Genomic DNA, 23066 nt, shown 5'->3' with positions numbered 1-23066 from the left:
TGCTTTATTTGTACTAGGATCCCAACCATGGGGGAGATAGGGTCATTTGTCTGTTTTCAACAGAATTCTGGATACCTCTTCAGAGAGAAAGGCATGCGGTAGGTGTAGGAAAGATCTTGATTTTGTGACGTCTTTTATAGCCACATCTGACAATTCAGTCCAATGACCAGTGAAAATTTGTCCCTCATGCTTTATGGAAGAGGGCAGTCTCACTTCAGTAAAATTTGTTCCCTCTGACCTATTTGATGGTAGCTAAAGGCCACTTCACGATGTGCAGTTCTCAATGACTGTTTTGACAACAATAAGAAATATTTGTATAATGTTGACCAGGTCTCTTTATATCTATCCACATTTACACCTAAACTCTGTCATCAGTTTTTTTTTTTAATGTTAGGGTATCTATTTCCTAAACCACCTTATTTTTTTACTGATTTTTAAACAAAATGTTTCTTTTTAGCAAACGATAATGACCATGCTACGACCAAGATACAGCAAGTTCAGGTCTTTGTTAGAGGTATGTCCTTTGCATGAGTTTCTGAGAACTGTTTAATGCTCAGTCCTTTGTAAAATTAGCAAGGGTGTCGATTATGAATATTTTTGTGAGGAATCACTCAAATATTTGTCTGAGATAGGTTACAAATATAAAATTTCATTTCTCAAATGCAGAAAACCAATGTGGGACGTGCCTTAGAGGAGGATGGAGTTGGTGGACCATACACCATTTTTGTTCCAAGTGATGACGCACTGAATAACATGAAGGATGGCATTCTCGATTACCTTCTTTCTCCAGAGGTATTATAACCTACATACTCTGACAACACCATGTCAGCATCACTGCTTCAGTCTGTGTCTATACAGGCTTTTTCTAAAGTAGGTATGGCAAATAAGTAGCACATTTACCACCACCTACCCTCCCACTGCCAAGGCAGACATCATTAATCAATCAGAGTATTCTGGAACTAAGCCTGATACCCCAGTGGCTTAAATCTGCCCAATAGAGTTCCAAGTATCTGTGACCAGCCAATCAGACTGGGCACAGGAAATAAAATCTATTTTCAAACCCAGATCTAAATTGTTGGTTTGATTTGTCCTGGCTTCTCTAATATTTCTCAGTAGCACAATTAATGTTTTAAGTTCTCTTCCATTCTAAAACTATCTAGAAAATGAAGTCTAAACTAGGCCATCCCGGGCCAGGAATAGGTGAAATTTAAAAGGAATAAATGTTATGTTTACATACTCCAGCTTTTCCTTTCTGTTGCTCTCATCTCTCTCCACAATGACCCTCTGCTTATATACCATGAGCCTTCAATTCTCTCACATTCTCCTCTAGAAAGGATACTTTGTTTTAGTCCTTCAGATTAAAGTGTAAATGACTGAAACCATTTACAGTGTTTCCTCTTCCAGAAATAACAGTCTTAAAGTAAAGAGGAGGATGGCTAATCATGGAATTTTGTTCATTAGAACATCAAATGGTAGAAGGGCCACAGGCTTTCTTCCAGTGTCCTGAAATCATGCTGCCATCTTGGCAACGGGGCAAACCTACCCATGACCTCATTTAAATCAGTGCTGATTATACAGAATGGTTGCGGAGCGGGGGAATCCAGGCCTTTTAGGGTAATGATTCCCAAATTATAATATGCTTAGGAATCACCTATGAGCTTGTTAAGGAGGCATATTCTTGGACCTTACCCTAAGCTTTCTGATTTAATGACACTAGGATGAGACCCAGATATGGACATTTTTGGTAAGCAACAACTTTGTAACTCAGCTAACCCAGGCTACACTGTTTTTGGAACCCTGGAACTTACTGCCTGTTTGGTTTAGAGGTTCATATGGATATATCCCTTCCTACAATACTCTCAGGTATCTACAAAGATATCTTGCTTTCAGAAAACTTTGGATTAAAACATTATGCATCGAGGAGATAAATCGGAAGGTAATCCCTTACACTGCAAAAAGATGTTCAACATATTAAAGGATTTGCTACAGGTTTCCATTTAAAATGCTATATATTTATCAATGTCTTAAAAATAAGATGTTCATATATAGAGAGATGATGTAATACAGAATTGTACACCTGAAATCTATGTAACTGTACTAACAATTGTCATCCGATAACTTTAATTTTTTTAAAAAATAGGAAGAAAAAAATAGGATGCTATTTTTAAAATATGATTCATGCTCAAATTTCCTAAACCTTAGCTATTGCAGGAAAACTGTTCGGCCTCTCTTTAAAACTCACACTTATACCCAATAGTAAAGTTAAACAAGTAATGTTGCTCCCCTGGGAAATTATTAAAATCCTGAGATTACGTCTTCTCTGAGTGCGTGAGCTTCTAATTTGATACAGATTTTTTAAAAAAAATAATAAAGGAGTTCTGAGATACCTAATTAGGTACACTTAGAATTACACTTAGAATTAAAACAAATCCTTTTTAACTAGAATAGAAAAAATTCAACCTCCCTGGTTTTTTGTCAAGCACCTTTGCTCAGAACGCTTTTCTCTTTCTCCTCCCTCTAACTCCTTCCAGTGGTGGCTGGAGCTGGCCCACTCAGGCTCTTGAGAGCAAATTGCGTGTATCTCGTTCAGTGAGATCACATTGGTAGCTTGAAATCAGCCTGTGGTGATTTAGACCATATGAATTGGCCAACGCTATAAATCATGGCTTTTTTTCATCCCATAGAAGTGATTTACCAGCACACCCCTGCTCCTGACTCTCAATCTCCTTTCTCTCAAAGGCAATGTTTTTCTTCCTGCAAAGAATATAAAACTTCAAGTCTCTGTCCTGAGTCAAAAACTATCTTTCCACTTCAATTTCTACGTGAGGAATAGAACAATCATTTCTGCCTCCTTTCCAAGTCCAGAGCCTGTGTGGGTTAAAATTTCTCAATCAATGAAGCTCCTTCCCTTTCCATCCATCTCACTAGCATCTTTCAGCTTTATCTGCAGGGAAGAACCTCAGCTGGAGACAGTAAAGTTCCCATCAACTATACCAATGAAATGGAAAATAAACTGATTTCATTAGAGGAATGGTTTCTAATTTAGCTTTGGGAATGCCACGTTTCCGTGCCAGTGTATCTTTCTATGTCTCTCTGAAGCAAAATTTCAGTCCTAAAACCATCCCATCCCCTCACAAACCACTGATTATAAGCCTCAGTTTAGAACTCCTCACTGACCTGGACAGAAATAAAAGCAAAGGGAGCAAGAGACTGGCTCTTGCCAATTCATAAGTACCTTGAAAGTAAAAATGGGACAAAGGGAGGTGAATTTACATATTCACAATGTGATAGAAAACTCTTTCTGCCTCTGGCACCAAAAGATTGGTGGGGTTCCTTGTTGCTGTTGTTATTACCTAAAACAGCTGGGAGGAAGTGAATGTCCTCATAAGGAAACGAATACACTACACCAAAAGCCTCTTCCACAGTACCACCTGGAAGCATATCCTGTCCATTTGAACTGCACTGGACTGAATTCTAACTGAACGAGGACCCCTAGCCAGATAAGGCAGCAGGCACGCACACATAGCGGCTGGTGTGATGCTGATCCATGCCTTTGTCCCTTTCATTCTCCCGTTTCTTGTAAAAAGGATCCAACACTCAATTTCGAAATTGAGGCTTTAGAAATGGGTTACCCAATTGATAGTCTTCCCTATAGAATCAGAAGTCTGGAAGGAGTCCATACCAGTCCCTTTATTTTGCAGGTGAAGTTGAGCATAGAGGAGCTAAGTGACTTGCTCAAGGTCACACAGAAGCAGAAGCGGAATTAGAACTGAGGATCCTGAGGTCCAGCTCAGTGCTCTTCCTGGGACCCCTTCCCTCCTCCTTTTATTTTTTTTTTAATTTTATGAAATTTATGGGGGTGACATTAGTCATAAATTATATTGGTTTCAAGTGTACATTTCTGTAATACATCATCTATATATTGCATTGTGTGTTCACCACCCAAAGTCAGTTCTCCTTCCATCACCATATATTTGACCCCCTTTACTGTCTTCTACCACCTCTCACCCCTTTACCCTCTAGTAGCCACCAAACTGTTGTCTGTGTTTATGAGTTTTTGTTTGTTTGTTGCTGTCAGTTTTTTATCCCAAACATGAGTGAAATCATAAGGTTCTTGACTTTTTCCATCTTACTTATTTCATTTAGCATGATATTCTGAAGATCCATGTTTTTGCAAATGACAGTATTTCATCATTCTTATGGCCAAGTAGTACTCCATTGTATGTATATGCCACAATTCTAATTTGATCTTCTTTACCCAGTCATCTATCAAAGGATACTTTGGTGGTTTCCATATCTTGGCCACTATGAATAATGCTGCAATGAACATAGGGTACATATGTCTTTATGAATAAATGTTTTCAAAATTTGGGGGTAGATGCCAAGAAGAGGGATTGCTGGGTCACATGGTAATTCTACTCTTAAATTTTGAGGACACTCCATACTATTTTCCATAATGACTACCAATTTGCATTGCCACCAACGGTGTATGAGGGTTCCTTTTTCTCCACATCCTCTCCAACACTTGTTATTTTTTGTCTTGTTGATAATTGCCATTCTAACAGGTATGAGGTGGTATCTCATTGTGGTTTTCATTTGCATTTCCCTAATAGTGAAGTGGGCATCTTTTCATGCATGTGTTGGCCATTTCTATCTTCTTTAGAGAAGTGTCTCTTCAGGTTCTCTGCCCATTTTTTAATTGGATTGTTTGTTGGTGTTGTTGTTGAGTTGTATGAATTATTTATATGTTTTGGATATTAGCCCCTTATAGGAGGTGTTTTTTGCAAATATCTTCTCCCTTTCGGTTGGTTGAAGTTTTGTTTTGTTGATGGTTTCTTTTACTGAGCAAAAGCTTTTTAGTTTGATATAGTCCTAATTCATTTATTTTTGCTTTTACTTCCTTTGCCTTTGAGGTAAAATTCATAAAATCCTCTCTAAGATCAAGGTCCATAAATTTGGTATTTATGTTTTCTTCTATGTATTTTATTGTTTCAGTTCTGATAATTAGATTTTTATCTATTTTGAGTTAATTTTTGTGTATAGTGACAAAGAGCAGTCTAGTTTCTTTTTTATTTTCTTTTTTTTTTGCACGTGGCTTTCCAATATTCCCAGCACCATTCATTGAAGAGGCTTTCTTTCCTCCATTGTATGTTTTTGGCTCCTTTGTCAAAAAGCATCTGCCTGTATATATGTGGGTTTATTGGCACAAACATTTATGCAGGGCCTGCCATGTACCCCATACTATGCTGGTGGGGACACAGTGATCAATAAAGCAGAAAGCCCTGGTCCCTGCCTTCCAGGAGTTTGCAGTCCAGTTTGGTCTGACATTTCCCAGTGGTCCCCACTTTTTCTCACCCCTTCTACCAATGAGCGTTCAAGCTGATAATAGCATTGCTTCTACCTGCAGGTCCCACTTCTGGGTACCACAAAGTAGCTGTAAGGGGAAGTCAGGACCGAAAGGCTAAGTCATGCTCAAGGTCACATAGTAACAGAATCAGTACTGCAGAAAGCATCACTTCCATGGCTAGATAAGTGGTAGTCGACTTCAACATTCTTTTGGGTAACCATGCTCTGCACGCAATGCAATTAACTTATAGATGTGGTGGCCATACAATTTATCATTTGCACCAGGACACTTTTGAGAGTGAATAGAATTGCCAGGGCAATAGGCATCAGCCAGAGTTGTACCAGACAAACCAGAATATGTGGTCACTCTACTTACAGGTTACTCCCCTGACATGGGGACCAAGACCAAATGCAGAGACAAGTTTGGGTGAACGGAACTCATGTTCAACAAGATTTTCTTTCAGCCTGGGACTTCTCACTGTTAGAACATGTCCCTCGAATCGTCACCTTGTTGGGCGTTACTATTATCTTGATTTGTGATACTTCACCTTTCCAAGCCAGAGTGACAGGCTGTGCCACTTAAGCAGAATTCAAGGGCTGTGAAGTTTGCAACTGCCAGCTCTGACTCAGCTCAGAGATTGCAGCAGACTGCAGCAGGCCACCAGCACTGCCACTGCCTTCTTCCCGCAAAGAGACTGGTCCCTGTGCTCTCCAACTGTGTGCCTCACTCCAGGGCAATCTTACAGGGACGACTCATCCTGTGTACAGCCCCAAGACCCTCATTTTCCTCCACATCTGCTTCCGTTTCCTGAAGCATGAAAAATCTTGGAAAGGGCTTTAAAGGAGAGATGAGCACATATGAGTACATCGTAGTGGTTCAGAAGGGAAAGTGTCCTGACCAGATAATCCTAACAAGGATTATATATTCCTAAATAATTAGTATGTGGTCTGACAAGCAGATGTTTATCTATGGCAAGAGTGAAACAGAACCATAAACTAAGACTGTCTTAGAAAATCAGAGCTATGACCTTAGGTATGTAGAGAGCTAATGGAGCAGAGGGATGGAGTGCTTGGGCTAAGTCTTAGGTTTATATCCTAAATTAGCTTTGTGACCTTGGGTATGTCTTGAAAACTCCATGTTATTGCACATATAATGAGTCAATACTAGTCCCTAACTCACAGGGCTGTTGGGAGGATTAAATAAAACGTGCACATGTTTTCAGAACAGCCCCTGCCAGAGTGGAAATCTGGTGAATGTTAGCTATTTGGGGAATGGAATTTTTCTCACCCTGGATTTCCCAATAAAGAGATTATGGGTTACTTATTTTTCCTGACTAAGTGTCCAAAGTCATTTGAGGAGATTCCCACAAAAGGGAATCTTGTGTTGTGTTTTCATCATTGACCAGCAAAATATTTTAATTATTTTGCAGGGATCTCGGAAGCTTCTGGAACTCGTCAGACACCACATTGTCCCATCTATCCAGGTTGGCCCCACTTTTCCTGCCCTATTTTTCCCTTGCTCTCAAGATATCTGACCTTGTCTTAAATTCCAATATTATGGTGCTAGAAAATATGTGACAGTTGTTCTTTTTCTGTAGTTTCAGGCATACCCTTAGCACATGAAGAAATCTTCAAAGCCATAAAAACTCATGACATCGAAGCTCATTATTTATGTCATAATCTGGCAGACTGTTTTTTTCCAGTGAGGACTTTATGAAAGCAGGTCTCTGGATATTGCTCTAAACATCTCTGTCTATTGTTCTCATTGCAGCTTGACGTGGCCACCCTCATTTCGACCCCTCACATTAGGAGCATGGCCAACCAGTTCATACAGTTCAACACAACCAACAATGTAGGTGAAAATTCTACCACCGGTATTGTTACTCACATGCATTTTTGCTCTTCTTCTGTTTATTCTTTAGGTTATCCTTTCTCTACATGAGCTCACAAGCTTTACAGATAGTTCACTCATTGGTTGTTTCTTTCGGCAAATATCTGCTGAGCGTCTAACTACCTGGGCAAGAGTCTGAACTAGAGGCCAAGGATGAAGCCGTGAAAAAGATAGGCGTCCAGCCCAACAAGAAAAAAAAGACTTTAAACAATGAATTAGCAGCCAGTTAATTATTTAAATACAATTGTAATAAGTGCCACCAAGAGGAAGTTAAGAGGGTTGTGAGAGCATGTTAGAGGAGGAATCTGAGCAAGTCCGAGGGTCCAGAGGTCCTCAGTGAGGAGGTGATGTTTTGGCCAAGATTCAAAGGATGAGTAGAGTGAACTTGGGCAGAGATGAGAGAGTTCCGAGCAGAAGGGAGAACATATGCAAAGGCCAGCGGGTGGGAGGGAACAGGATTGATTTAAGAAACTCACAGAGGGAATCATTATTCAGCTAACTCCCTGGGGTTGTAATATCAGCAAAATTCTGACAGTGCGGAGATTATAGCTCCTGTTGATTCATTGTTGACGGTGATGATGATGACCATACAACAAATATCTATTAAGTGCCTACTACGTGCCAGACACCATTTCAGGTCCTGAAGTTGGACCAATGAGCAAACAGACAAAAGTTTTTGGTTGCGTAGAACTTTCATCTAGTAAATAGGAGGATAGCCAATAAACAAATTAAGTAAGTAAAATATATCCTGTGTTAGAGAGTAGTAGGTGCTGAGATGAAAAACAGCAAAGCAAGGAAGGGGGATAGAAAGTGGGGATGGGGTTGACACTTTAGATAAAGTACCCAAGAAATCCTCATGGAGAGGAAAACATCTGAGCAAAGTACCTGAAGGAAATGAAGGAACAAGCAGTGTGACTAGCTGGAGAAAGAGCATTCCAGAGTGAGGGCACAGTAAGTGCAGAGACGCAAAGCAAGGAGCGTGCCTGAGCTGGTTGAGGAACAGCAAAGTCACAGTGGCTAGAACAAAGAAAGTAGAAGGGAGAGAGGTCATAGGGAAGTTCGACGCAGTAAGAAGGGGTGGGAGAGGCGTGGTCAGGTCACACATGGCCTAAAAACTCAGGGTAAGGACATAGGCTCTTACTTGGAACAAGATGAGAAGCTATTAGAGGATTTCGAGCAGCAAAATGACACCATCAGACATATATTTTGGGAGACTAGCTAGGAAGCCATTGCAATACCCCAGAGAAGAATGATAGTGACATAGACCAGGTACATGGTAAAAAGTGGTTGAATTCTGAAGATATTTTGAAGGTGGGTGGGATGGAGGGTGAAGAGAGAGGAAGTCAAGGATGGCTCCTGAGCTTTTCCCTTGAGCAACCACAGATGGAGGTTGCCATACAAGCTGCAGGTGGAGCAGATTTGGGGGGAATGTGGAGAACAGAATTCCTCACTCATTTTTGCTCCCTCCCCTACAACATAAGCAGGAACTTGTCTGCATCTGTTCACTGATTTATCCTCATCGCCTAAAGCAGAGCCTAATGCAAGGTCAATACATGGATCTGAATGAATGAATTCTTATTGCACCACAGAGAGGTAAAATAATTTGCCCAAGGTCTCATAGCAAATGTATTGTGGAGGGGAATAGTTACACTTCTTCCTGAGTCTGGCACCTGCAGGGATCATTTCTGCGAGGACATCCTTGCCTGGTGTCACTCAAGAATTCATTTAACAGATTCGTCTTTCCCTGTCTGCAAAGCCCTTCCGAGAGCAATCTTCCATGCTCTGAAAAGTGAACTTGAAGGCTCTTTAGTGAGGTCGCCATCGTTCAGCTCTGCCAGGGGACCACTAGTGTTCCTGCTGTAGAGAATGAAAATGTCATTGCTTCTTTTCAGGGACAGATTCTGGCAAATGATGTGGCAATGGAAGAAATTGAGGTCACTGCCCAAAATGGCCGAATTTACACCCTGACTGGAGTTCTCATTCCTCCCTCCATCGTCCCAATTCTGCCCCACCGATGTGATGAAACAAAGAGAGAGCTGAATCTGGTAAGGAAACTAGGAAAGTAGATAAGGGCCCCTGAACAGTCCCAGAGCAGACAACCGTCCTGCTATCATAATTCTGCAGAAGCTAACAAGCAGAGTTTTACCACGTGTCACTGTGTGTCCCCTTCTCTTCTTGTAAGGACACAAGTCATTAGATCTAATGCATCTAATCCAGTATGACCTCAGCTTAAATAATTACATCTGTGAAGACTCAAATGTGATCTTTCCAAATAAGATCACATTCTGAGAGTTGGGAGAACATAAATTTAGGGGCACACTATTCCACCCACTACATTTCAAGGGACTTGACGAAGGATTTAAAACAGACTTTCTTCTCAGGGGCATGCTCTGGCCTTGCCAATCAACCGTCTTTCTGTGCTTCTTTTCAAATACCAAACTTTCTGATTGCCTATGAGCGTGTGTACCCTCTAATGGCCTTTCCTGTTTCCATAGCAACTTTTTGGCTCAGTTGGTTTTAATCAGAGCACCCCAGATTTCAACATTGCTGTACCTGTGATCTTTTAGTTCCATAGAAACCACAACTCTAACGTCACAGTAATAATAGGTCTGGTTATTGCTTTCTTATGACACTTCAATAATGTTTCAGTGATTGTTCTCACAATATCTTTGGAACATGGGCATTAAACAAGTAACAATGGCCTCTTTTTACTGATTTTATTTTACTGATCCCTCTTCTTGTCATGAAGGCTGGAAATAGCTGGCTGAGCACCTGGCACAGGCTTGTGGCTGAGTCCAGATTTCCTCTCTGACCTAATGACTCTGATATGTTTTAAGCTGTTATGATGGAATTAGTCCTCCATGCCAGTCACAGACAATCTGGGGGATTGGATTCGACTCTGAGCACGGCACCACTTTTTAAGAGAGGCAGAAATGTTGTCCCTTTCCCAGCCAGTCTCTGGCAGTGATTTTTGTCTGGTTCAGTCCTTGAAATAAATATTGGCAGGTGTATCACCGGGCCTAGACCAGCATAAAGATCAGAACAGGACACAAGAAAATAGTCCCATTTCCTGGCCCAAAAATAAATATATTAGGAAAATAGGGCCTCTGCAGAAAACAATCAACAGGAGTCAACAATTAGATGTCTTCAGAGCACCCCAACCCTAAGCAGCCACCTTTCAAGTACAAGGAAGAAGTCTTTGAAGGGACAAGTGCAGCCCTAAGTGCTTGCCTTGTTGTGGGTTGCCAGTTCCAAGCTGTTCAAAAGCTTTTTCTCCATCTATGTGAAGAACGGAATCAAGACGTGGGTTTGTGCCGTGACCAAAAAAATTTTGATTAGATAGGGAGAAGAACTTCCCAGCTGCCTTAGTAAGGAATCTTCTACTATTTTTTCTGGGTCTAGTCAAATCTATCTGCTCCACATGGTTTAGAGTGGTTTTGATTAAGTCTGTTAAAAGCACAAACGCATTCTCTGGAAAGTATTTAGGGCTAGCAAAGAATAGAAGCTGCTGGCACCTTCTATAAGTCTCCGTTTTCACCAGGCTGAAACCATAGCTGCCTTTGGGTATGTATGTTTTGATTTGGGGGCATGTGTGTCTGGGCTTTAGAGGTTTAATAAATAGTCCTCTGTACTTGTTAGGGCCTGGGGTCCCTGCAGGAAACAGAATTTACCCCAATGATTCAAATGGAGAGACTTTACTGAAGAAGCTACCACAGAGAAATGGGCAGGGCTAAGAAAATGAACAAATTATGCTGAGGCATCTAGGGAGAAGCAATGGCAGGAAACCATTACCACCCCAGGACCAAAGAGTCACAGGGGTATGAGGGAGCAGAGTTACTTGAACCCGTAAGAGTAGGAAGAGTGGAAGAAGGGACGACTGTCAGGAGCTATAGGAATGGTTCCTAAGCATAGGGAGAGCAGGGAAAAAATACCTTGACCTTGCTCCCCACCTCCTCACCAATATCTTGCTGGTGCATGCCATCAGCCAAGATCAATTGGAAGCGGGCAAGGAAACCCAAGAGATCGTCCTCAGGGTCTACCTGCTGGAGCACAGAGCTCCGTGCAGAAGGTCAGAGAATGGATCTGGACAGAGTTGGATGCACACACTCCTTTCCTTCCTCCTGAATTCACAACCAATGGAGGAAGACGCCCACGAGCCTGAAAGGCAGAGATTCAATGTTCAGCCTCATTACTGCTAAGCTCATTGGAGAACAAGGACTTCATCCTACTACTTCATCCTTGGCACAAGTGGACAACCAGAGTGTCCCCTGAGAGGCAGGTGCCTCTCTACACAGCAGACAGTTGATCAGAAACCTGAGGGCTGTGGACAGCCTGATCCTAAAAGACAGAGGGGAAGGGGCTGAGCATGCTCAGTTACTTCTCCCAACTCCCTCCTGCATTGTCTCTGTTCCTTTTCTCTGGGGAGAAATCAGTAGGGGATGGGAAGAGAGGCAGGGGGTGTTACTCTAATGGAACCCCCTTCACAGGGAGGAAGTATGAGGCCAGACAGGATGGTCTCCTGCTCCCTCCTACAGGGGTACCTGTACTGACCCACCATCTTTTCTTCCAGGGCGCTTGTGTGAGCTGTTCCCTGGTGTATTGGAGCAAATGTCCTGCTAACTCCGAGCCCACAGTGAGTGTGACAGCTTCATGAAACCATATATCACCCAAGCAACCCCACTGGTGTAGTTTCTTATCTTTTCTACCTTCTTCTTAAAAACTATTAACTCCAACTGGGGTTAATATATGATTAGCTCTTAGCCTACCACCTAGGGGATGGTAGAAAGACAACCTTCAGATCCGCATTTGAGTCCTTGCTTATTAACCCTAAGTAAGTTGCTTAACCTTTTTACTCTAATTTCCTTCATCTATAAGTAATAATAATAATAATAATGAGCACAACAACAGGATTGGCATAGATGAAAAACCCAAGCGCAGTGCCTAAATCAGGTAGCCCTTCAGTAAAGGTTAATTCCTTCTCCATTTTCCCTTTTAAATAAAATCCAACGTTTGTGTTGGGAAGGCAAAACTTTCCCTCCACACTCTAGGGTCTCCACGGGGGCCTCAAAATTAAGTTGACATAAAACAAACTAACAGAAGAAAAGCACACAGATTTTGACACCTACATGGGAGCGTCCATAGGAGAATGAAGACTAGAGAAGTGGCAAAACCCAAATGCTTATATAGTAGGTTGAACAGAGGGGCAGTTTTGGAAAAGTAACTGAAATGTTTGGGGAAGCTAAAGGTAGATCAGTTATTTTAACAAGGTCTGTTTGTAAGGTTCTTCTTGGCTTCAATTCCCTGTCTATGGTGACAAGGTATTTCTTTTCTCCTGGTAAAGGGAGGAAATCTTTCACATAGCAGTTTTACCTCCTGTTTTCAGAAAGAAAAGGAGAAATCAGAGTGTCCCTTTTCTAGCTGCTGTTTTTCAGGTACCTTTAACTCAAAATAATCCTTATGCCCAAGTGGCATCCTTTGGAATGGCATATTCTCCCACCTGTTATTTGTATTTGCTCTTCCCCATCCTTATTCTAGACATAAATATCAAGAAAATGCCACTAGAACCATCAAAACCTTTTCAAGTTTGATTGAATTCCACACACCTTTATTGAGGATTTATAGTGCTGGCTCTAGGGGCAAAAAGATGAATAAGGTACAGTTTGTTTTATTTTCTTTTTGTCTTGAGAAGCTCTAATCTAAAAAGGGAAACAGACAATTTACAATTCATATGCCATGTATTGTATTGGTGGAAAAAGTAAAGTTGATGATAGAAATTCCTGCCTATAAGTCCATCCTCAGAAAGAACTTCCCAACCAGAAGTTTCATTCAACACTAACATAAGTCACTGAGGAAGGCGATGAGCTCGTTAATGCAATCCTATGGTGAAGCATTTGATAAAGCAAAACATTAAAATTAAATAGGCACAGGTGTTCAGGTATTTATTTTGCTAAATGAAGCCGTGAGTCCTTCAGCACGCTGCCAAACAGGGAATATGAAGAGGAAGGAGGAAGGAGGAAATCGTGTTGGTGGGTGTCACGGAGATTGCTGTGTGCCAGACATTGTTCTGAAAGCTTTACACAGCAATCCTACATGAGACAGGTATATTAGCATCCTAACCACTGTGGCGTCAGGGGACTGAGGCAAAGGAACATAAAACACCTCACACAAGGTCACTCAGCTGATATGTGGCAGAATCATGATCCCAAGGAAGTAGGAGGAAGGCAGGAAAAAAAGATGGGAGACATGGCTTTGAGCCAGAAGAGCCCCATAAACTGCCCCTCACATGCTCCCGTGATCTACACTTGGCTAATTATTCTGAGATCCAACAAGAGCACTAAATATTCTCTCAATGAATATATTCAAGATTTTAGTTTTTTATAGTCTGTGAAGTTCTCAATGCTGTCTTCTTGAGCAAGAGCCTAAGATGAAGGGGTAAGGTCAACATCAATATTTATCTACCCTAAAGTCAGAGCCAGGGACTAGTGCTTAAGACAAAACTTAAGATCGGCATTATTGTCCCATTTCACAGATTAGGCAGTTGAGGCCCACAGAGACTACACGACTTGCCTGCGTTATCCTAAAGTTCATAGGTGGTAAGGCAGGTCCCATTCTCTGGACCTGCCACTTACTAGCAGTGTTCCCTAGAAAAACGATTTAACCTGTCTGGGCATCAGTTTCCTCATCTATAAAAAAAGAGATGAAAATACCCACATGGAGTTGAAGACTGATAACCTCATTGTGCAATGTGTCTGACTCTAGTAAGCTCCTCAATATATTGTAGTTCTAGATAATTATGAGTGGACACTGGGGCTAGAGGATAAAAGGATGTGTTTAAATCTGTACTCCCCACCACCCCGATAGAAAAACTCAGACTATCACTAATTTTTTTGAGGGAGTGGAGGGGGCGTGGATCTTTCTAAAAAATAGAGATGAACTCTTTACTGACTCCAAAATTTCTATATAAAAGGAGTTTAGGGGTGGCAACTAATTGGAAGGGGAGTCTAAGCCATATGCAGATGACCATGAGCGTGTTCCCTGATCGATTAGCGATGTCTGCCACAGCATGAGAGGAGGCAGAGAGCTGCATGTGCCCTGCGTTGTGCAAACCTTGGCCTGTATTCTACTAACAAGGGAACGGAGTACCTAAAGATGGTGACCATGCTCTGACCAGGACCCACATGTGCTGGCGTGGTCTAGAGCAGCTTCTTGGCACGGACGGTAAAGTGGAAGTAGAACGTCTAGCATATGTGGAAGCTGAGAGATGCGCAGAGGACCACGAAACGCACACTGCAATGCTTGTTCTCACTGGCTTTCTTCCAGGCACTCTTCACACACAAATGTGTCTACACTGGCAAAACAGGGAGCCTGAAGAGTGGCTGCGCCAGATACTGTAATGCCACTGTGAAGGTGAGGAGTGGTGTGGCCGGGGCCCTCCTCCAGGCCAGCAGGGCTCTCACAGAGCCCAGCAAGACTGGGCAGCGCCAAGGCTACCCTCTTGGGCCCCAGGTTCTGTGCAGTCACAGGCTGCCTGTGGGACCTTGGCCATGTCTTCCTGCAGGGGAAGTGAAGGGCAGATTCTCTCTATGGCAGCCCGGTCACCCCCTTCCCTGCATCCACCCCTCCCATGGTGCCCTACGCTCTTAACATAGAGCCCATACTCTCAATGCCGCCCACACAGCCCACCCTCTGCCTCTGACCTATCTCTGACCTCATTCCCACCTCAGAGTGTGGGCAATCACTGTCCACTTCCAACCTCAGAATGTTCTTCCAGGTTTTCTTGGGGCCCAGTCATCTTTCAAGTCTCCACTTAACTGTCACCTCCACCCAATTTCCCCAGTTTCCCCCACCTCTGTCCTCACCTGCCAACTATATTATGGTACTTGGTTTTTTCAGCACTGACCACTCTCTGAAATTCCCTCCTCCTCTTCCTTCTCCTTTCTCTCCGCCTCCTCCTTCTTTCTTATTTATTGTCTCATCCTAATTAGATAGAACATATACCCCATGAGCAGAAGCCTTCATCTGTCTTGTTCGCAGGTGCCAGAGCCAGACTGGCCCCCGTGGTCAGCCCTCAGTAGATATGTGGTGAACAGATGGCTGAGTGCTGGCCATGCCATCATCTGCCAAAGAAAAAGTCCAGCTCCTGGGTGGTGGTTGGAGGGGTGGAGGGCCGAGTGCTGTTTATGACATTAATAGAAACGAAAATATATCTCCTTTAAGGAAATGGCACTCTGCTCTGGGTTTCAAAGGGCAACACGCATTTTGTTTCCCAGGTACCAACGTGCTGCAAAGGCTTCTACGGGCCCGACTGCCACCAATGTCCGGGAGGCTTCTTGAACCCATGCTCAGGAAATGGACAGGTGACAAGGACAGTCCCTGATGCATACTTTTTCATGAATGTTGAGGTTGACCTTTCTTAAGTTGAAAAATGATTTTTAAACCCACTGAACCAAGAAATGATACAATGCCAGCCACTATCCCCAGGAAGTAAAAATAAAAGATCAGTTAGTAAAAAAACAGGTAGCTGCATTAGAAGGAATCTTTTGGGGGCGGGGGGAGGTGGGGTGGAGGGAAAGGTACAGTGATGTTGCTTCTAGTCTCTGCTTTTCTACTGCTGACCGCATGACCTTGAGCTATCAGCAAGGGTCGCCGGACCCCTCCCATGGACGACAGCAAGCTTGGCTGCATTGATCTCCAAGATTCCTTCCAGGAGTAAGATTTTATGATACTTAACAACAACAACAACAACAACAACAAAATAATAGCATTGCCCAGTGATTACTTTTTGTAACCTATTTGCAAAACCCAGTGAAATATAAAGGCCAAAACTTAACTCATCTAGCTTGGAGGTCAGAGCTAAACAAGCAAAGGTAAAAAAAAAAAACAAAAAGTAGTGTGGTTCACATGGGAAAAGTATAGATCTGCACATTTAAGAAATCCATATCTGAATTAAGCCTCTTTCAAGGGGAGGGGAAAACGCAACCACTTGTGGGGACACCACTCAGGTGAGGAGACTAGGACGAAGTTGGTACTAATTAATGACTGAAGCCAGGTGGTTGGGGAGTCACCTCCGATGCATGTCAATCGTTACAAATCGAACCTTGAAACTGCTGGGGAGATGGAAAGCAAAAATATTTACCACTGAAGGGAAAGATACTGCAGTGTAAAGCCACAGATCCGAGCAAGTGAGAATCTGGAGAGAAAGGCCAGCCTTCATTCTGGAAGTCAGTGGCTTGTCATGCCATCCCTTAAGCATTTTTTGGAGATTCCCAGTTCACCACTGTGACTCCCCCTGCCCCTCCCTCGACTGACTTCCCTTAAAGTTCTAACTCCTGCCTTGGGACCCCCAAGCTTGTCACTGTTTTGAGTTTTCTACCTGATACCAACATGACCCCACTTTTCACAGATTCCCAAAGAGTCCTTTCAAGTGGGATTGAATCCGAGTTCAAAGAAGTCAGGCCATGCAACAAAAGGGCCTGGGACTTCTCGGGATGGGGAGGGGGGGATTGTCCTAACGGCCCACGGTGCCTGCCTTTGTTCTCAGTGCTCAGATGGCCTCGGTGGCAATGGGACGTGCATTTGCCAGGATGGTTTCCAAGGCTCCCAGTGTCAGTTCTGCTCAGATCCCAATAAATACGGACCTCGGTGTGACAAAAGTAAGTGGCCCTTCCAGAGCTTCCTTCTGCTCCTCAGCCAGCGTTCCTGCTGCACTGCAATAAGCCAAGGGTGCAGGCCTGGTGTCCTGGGTGCCTTTCCTTGGTGTATGCCCTCATCACAGGGCAATTCTTAAGCACTTGCTTCTCAAACTGTAGCACGTGCCAGGTTGCTGGGCCCCACCCGTGGAGTTACTGAGACAGTAGGCCTGGATGGTGTCTGACAATTTGCATTTCCAACAAGTTCCTTGGGAAGGCCGACCACTGTGGGTCCAAGGACCACATTTTGAAAACCAGTCTTTTAAAGTTTCCCCCACATACCTGAAGTGATAATAGTGGGTTCCATATCAAGAAATAGACTCGCCCCCTGCCTGTCAAGCAGTCTGCTTCCATCAGTCCCTCTCTTTGCAAAGTGTACAACCTTAGGCAAGTTATTACACCTCTTTAGGGCTCAGTTTCCTCATCTGTAAAATGGGGATAATAATACTAACTACCTCATACAGTTGGTATAAATGGAAACCACTTGCCTTAGAATAATACCTAGCACATAGTATGCACTACCAATAATACATTAACTGTTATTTTTATCTATTATTGTTGCTATTATTCTCAGTTCAGTGACATAAATGTCAAGAAGCTTATAGAACATGTAGAAAGTTCCACAACAGTAGACATTGAAAAAAATGAAGTTATGTAATCTTGGAAAATGCACTGTGTTCTTTAAAATGACATTATGTATATATTTATGTACATAAATATATTTAGATACATAATTCTAAGCTAAGATTAGAACTTAACTTAGAATGAAATTAACTTAGAACTTAACTTAGAATGAATAAAATGAAAGAAATGGATCAGAGCTGGATGTAGAGTCAAACCCAGCTGAAGTTAAATCCCCACTGTGCAACTTACTGGCTGTACGATCTTAGAAAAAGTCTCTCATTGAGCCTCAATTTCCCATCTGTAAAATGGAGATAATACTGCTACCCACTTCATTTGCCATTGATTAAGTTACACCATAATTTAGGGCTTTAAGTAATCAATAAATGAAGCCATTCTTATGACAATTACTCCTAACTTCACTCATTTGTTACAAAATGCACAAACCTTCCCGCCTCTTACTTTGTCTGATCTTCACAGCTACTTCTTAAGATGGACAGGAAGCCAGAACATAGCAGAGTCAGGGCTGCTGGTCCTAGTTCGATGCTCTTTTTTGCCAAATAAGGTTTCTGAGGGGAAAAAAATAGGGGTTTATTCCCAAACCTGCCAATGTTGGCATTTTTATGAGGCCAGTGGGGCAGGGAGCCAAGGCTGGGGGCAGCGGGGCTGGTCATCCTGCTCGAACACTCGCCCCACCCACCCCAGCACCTCACCATCTGAGGCAGGGGGTCCTTTTTTCTGGGGTCTTGTTCCTTGCAAATGAAGCCCCTATTAGTTTTTGAGAAGTCTTTTTTTTGTTTGTTTTAAATCCAGTCATGCTTTTCCAGCCCTCTTCCTGTGTTTCTCTTCTCTTTCCTGGATGTGGGTTCCAACCACCCAGACTAATTTCTCTCCCATCAGTCCTTTTTGGGGCAAAAACCACAGATTCCTTCATTTCTGATTATATTCAAGCCTCCAAATCCTTCCCACCTGCCTGTGAGGATCATTCACTCCCGCGTGCATAATAGGAACCTGAGTCTGATAAACTAGCTCACGCTGCAAATTTTAAATACCTATAATCAAAAGCAAAGCAAGCGGCTGAAGTTGAAAATGACAATAGGCATGTGGAAATGCCAGGTAATATGCTGACTTACTGTGTTTACACATGGTCACAATATAAATGGGCTTTGAAGGCCTGAGTTCAAGGTCACGCTTGGAAATTTAGCAGCAAGTTAGGCAATTTGCTTCACCTATCCAGGCTTCCATTTTCTCAGCTGGAAAATGGGGATGATAAAAGTACCTACTCCTGAGGCTGGTGACTATTAATGAGATGGTACAGGTTAAAGACAGGCCCAATGCCTTGACTGGTTTGCTGTGATGGAGAGTGAAGAACAAATATATAAGCTACACACAGCAGAGATCATGCCGGCATGAGCAATCACTGCTATCTTTCCAGAATGTCTTCATCAAAAGATGAGAAGTTTCCAGACTAAAGTTTCCAACTACGAAGTACATGAAAATGGAGTTCTCTGGCTCCTTTCGCATCATCACAACCCACCCTCCCCACCACACCCCCCACACAAACATATAAAGCAGCCCTAAGACCAAGTTTTTCTCATCCTTGATGGGCCACACTGAGAAGCACTTGAGACCCTAAGAAGCAGCGTCCAGAGTCTGCCCCTGCTCAGCCCCAGGTTCTGCTCTGACAGGAGGGCGGGGGGACGTGGCCCCTGTTTTCCATGACCCATGTACCCCAGCCCTGAATGTTCTTCTTCCTTCTCTTTCAGAATGTCTGTGCATTTACGGAACGTGTGACAACAGGATCGGTAGTGATGGGGCCTGCCGCGCTGGCACATGCAGAGACGGTTCCGCTGGGAGATTCTGCCACAAGCAGACCTCAGCCTGTGGGCCCTACATGCAGTTCTGTCACATCCATGCCACTTGTGAATACAGCAATGGGACAGCGAGGTAGGCCATTGCATGTTGGGGGCGGGGGGAGGTACCATCCTTAATGGCCCGTGGCCACTGTGTTACCTGTAGACAGACCCAACCCATTGTCTCCAACTGCCAATGTGGTTTTGTGAAGAAAACTCCAGACTGAGCTGGGTTCAAACTGCAGCACTCCCTTCTTTGAAAGTTGTGGCCTTTGAAAGCTGTGTGGCCTTGGGCAAGTTACTTAACCTCTCTGAGACTCACTTTCCCCATCATGCCAATAAGGGTGATGTTGCCAACCTAGCAGGGCAGGTGTAGACATTAGAAAAACTCAATGTAAAAGCACCCGGGACCAGGACTACTGAGTTATAGGTATTCAGTCACGGAAACTGTAATTATCATCATCACTCATGTGAAGGAAATGAAGATTTGTCCACCCACTTTCCAACCCTTTAAAAATAGTTTACTTCCTAAGGTCGTTAATAATAACTCCCCTGTTACAGGCACCTGCCAGGAAATTGGGTCTTTGGTCATTGGATCACTATTTGTTTCCTCAATACCATCTAACGTGTTCAGTGGGCTTGGAGAGAATGTTTCCTCTCCAGGCGTATCTGGTTCAAAGTCAGTATCCACTCAAACAATATCCAGGGCAATGCAGAGAATGTCTGAAATTCTTGGCCTTATTTTTACAGCACTTCTCCTAATTTGTAATTACATAGTTATGATATTTGCTTACCTATTTACAGTCTGTTTCCCCCACTAGACAATAGGAGGCAAGGGGCCAGAGACTGTCTTCTCTCTTCCACAGTTTACAACAGAAATGCATCTTCCTAAGGACTTAGTTAGGATCTACATCAATGCATAAAGCAAAAACCTTAAGTCATCAAAAGTGTCCTTAAAACCTCTTCACTCACCCACAAAAGACTACCGAGATGGGTCTGAATATATCATATAAGCTTAGCTTAGGTAAGTCAAATAGCGTTGGAACAGGTCAACCTATATGTTCATCTGCGTACCAGATTAAGTATTTAATTCCTCTAGGAACCTTGAGACATGAAAAAATTTTTTTAGATTTTTGTGATGCACACAATTTGCAACAGTGACATAGGGGTATGATGGAATTACAAGGTGTCCCAGCACCTATCAGAGGGCACTCAATAAATATTGGCTGAACCAATGCCCCCCCTCCCAATCTAATAGCGAAAGTATCAGGGTAGAACATTTTGAGAGAAGCGTCTGAGAGGGTAAGGGGTCAGGAAACTGTCAGCTCATATGGAATGAGGCACCTCACGGAATGAGGAGAATGTTGTGTGGGGGGTGCGGGGGGAAGAACCTGAGAGACTAGAAAAGGGAGAGAGGGGAGGTCTCACCTGACCGCCACTTTCACATATTTTAAGAATCGTTGCATAGAAGAGGGTAGACTTATTCTCTACTGAACCAGAGATAATAACTAGAGTTACAAAGGGGCAGATTTCTGCCCAGTATGAGCAGAAAAGCTGCCAGATGTCGAGCCTTAGAAGGTGCAAATGGGTACAAGTGCCCTGCTCAATGATCCACATGCATTAGCTCATTTAATCTTCACTACGGCCTTATGAGGGAGGTGGTCTGATTAGACCCATTTTCCAGATGAGGAAACAAAGTCTCCCAGAGGTTAAGGCACTCGCCCAGGGTCACATGACTGCTGAAAGGTGGGGCCTGGATTCCCCCCTGGGTCTGACTGACTGCAGACCCCAGCCTGTGACCACCTTGGTTCATTGGCTCCCTGCACAAAGGCAAACTGTCATTCTTTCTGGCCATGAACCAGTTCACGCCAGGCTGGATGGTCCTCTTCCGGGTGGTTGGTGCTTATATTTCTGGGCTGATTCTATTCACTCCTCTTCCTGGCAGCTGTGTTTGCAACGCAGGATATGAAGGGGATGGAAACCTCTGTTCAGACATGGACCCTTGCTCGGAATTAACCCCAGGAGGCTGTAGCCGCAACGTGAGTGTGATTGGTCTTCATTTATTTCCAGGCTGCCAGATTTTTTTAGGAAATCCTGAGAGAAGACCTTCCAAATGGCAGTGTCTGATGGCTTTTCACTGCATGAAGCACATCTGTTTGAACCTTGTGTTTTCAAGACAGTGCCAGGTGCCTTCTATAAGGCCCCACTTCCTCAGTGAACATGTGGCGGGTGGCGGGGGCTCTTTGGGCTCTTAAAAACACAGCCTGAGAACCAGACATTGAGATCATTAATCGAAGTCTTGATTCAAACGCTACAGCTTACAAGTGGCGTTCATGTATTCACATACATGGCTCCTAACTGGCTCCTCTAACTGGCTCCTCCCACCAACCCAGCGGAGCAGATTTTGTTATTCCCATTTTACGGACTAGGAAACGGAGGTTTGGGGACAGTAGGGACTTGCCCTGAGTTCTGTTATTGTCAGGGCATCAGCCCAAACGCACCACTGCTTTCACTAACACCTTCTGAATATGACCACCATCACCTGGTCCTATTCACCTTCATTCTTACCCACAATGATGGGTCTCCCTGCAGTACATCCGTTGTCCTCCCACAGACGGAGTGGCTTGAAGTGGGTCAGATTGCGTTTCTCCCATGCGGAAACTCCCTCAGGTACTTCCCCTGGCTCTGAGGATAAAATCGGACACCCTGCCTTGGCCCAGCCCACCGGACTCACCTTGGGCAGGCCCAGGCCACTCAGGCAGGCTCATCTCAATAACCTATCTGGCACCTTAGGCCCTCTCACCATGTCCTTCAGCCTCCTGATGTGGACATCCCGAGAGGCCTGGAGTTGGTACAGTGATGAGGAGCTTGGGCTCCAGCATCATCTAGACCTGGGCTTGTGCCTCGTGGTGGCCGTGTGACCTTAGGCAACTTCCATCACTTTTCTCAGCCTCAGTTTCCTTGTCTGTAAAATGGAGATAATAACACTGCCTTCGTCAAGATGGTGGCTTACCCCTGCCAAACATTAAGAACAGTCTCTGGCTCAATAAAATGGCAGTGAGGTCAGGGGTGGTGGCTGTTAGCTAGCTAACTCCGAGCAACGTGGCTCTTTAAACCATCTCACTTCCACTTTTCCACTGATCTCCATACAAATGTGTGTTTTACTCCTTTCCATTGAACTCCATGCAAATCTGTGTTTCTAGAATGTCCCTCTGACAATCCTTTTCTGCTTTTGGTATCATGTAAGTGGACTGAGGTTTCCGGAGTTTTGCTGCTTCTTTTCCTCCTGCAGGCAGAATGCATCAAAACTGGCATAGGGACCCACACCTGCGTGTGCCAGCAGGGATGGACGGGGGACGGAAGAGATTGCTTGGAGATCAACAATTGCCTTCTGCCCAGCGCTGGCAGCTGCCACAACAATGCGACCTGTTTATACGTAGGTCCCGGGCAGGTAGGTGTGACGTGGTAGAGAGCCAAAAGGAAGCAGGATTCCAGCAATGTTTTTTTCGCCCCGCTAGACACAAAAGAACTCTGGTTAGAACCTACTGCCGCTCTTTTATCATTTGTAGTAGTGACAATAAGTTCACTGTCACAACAAACTTATGATGTAGGTACTATTTTTTTTCACCTTTTGATCTCCTTCACCCATTTCATTTACCCCTACCC

The 23066-nt window shown here is 43.6% G+C and overlaps 1 protein-coding gene across 1 annotated transcript in view; it reads left to right on the top strand.

Annotated features, from left to right (window-relative positions):
• The window catches only part of STAB2 (stabilin 2), a gene marked incomplete at its 5' end in the record, with an annotated part of 132830 nt that overhangs the window by 38103 nt on the left and 71661 nt on the right, over positions 1 to 23066 (top strand). Inside the window, 12 exons of the mRNA XM_081059459.1 lie at positions 458 to 514; positions 667 to 792; positions 6777 to 6830; positions 7118 to 7198; positions 9130 to 9282; positions 11808 to 11870; positions 14558 to 14644; positions 15508 to 15594; positions 16779 to 16890; positions 19314 to 19494; positions 21346 to 21439; positions 22693 to 22851. Of these exons, the coding sequence (XP_080915585.1) occupies positions 458 to 514; positions 667 to 792; positions 6777 to 6830; positions 7118 to 7198; positions 9130 to 9282; positions 11808 to 11870; positions 14558 to 14644; positions 15508 to 15594; positions 16779 to 16890; positions 19314 to 19494; positions 21346 to 21439; positions 22693 to 22851 (1254 nt within the window). The remainder of the gene's footprint in view (positions 1 to 457; positions 515 to 666; positions 793 to 6776; positions 6831 to 7117; positions 7199 to 9129; positions 9283 to 11807; positions 11871 to 14557; positions 14645 to 15507; positions 15595 to 16778; positions 16891 to 19313; positions 19495 to 21345; positions 21440 to 22692; positions 22852 to 23066) is intronic.

Source organism: Rhinolophus hipposideros (assembly GCF_964194185.1).
Source record: "Rhinolophus hipposideros genome assembly, chromosome: 9".
Lineage (NCBI taxonomy): Eukaryota > Metazoa > Chordata > Mammalia > Chiroptera > Rhinolophidae > Rhinolophus > Rhinolophus hipposideros.
Note: the sequence above shows the minus strand (reverse complement) of the source record. Positions and strands in the feature narration are given on the sequence as shown.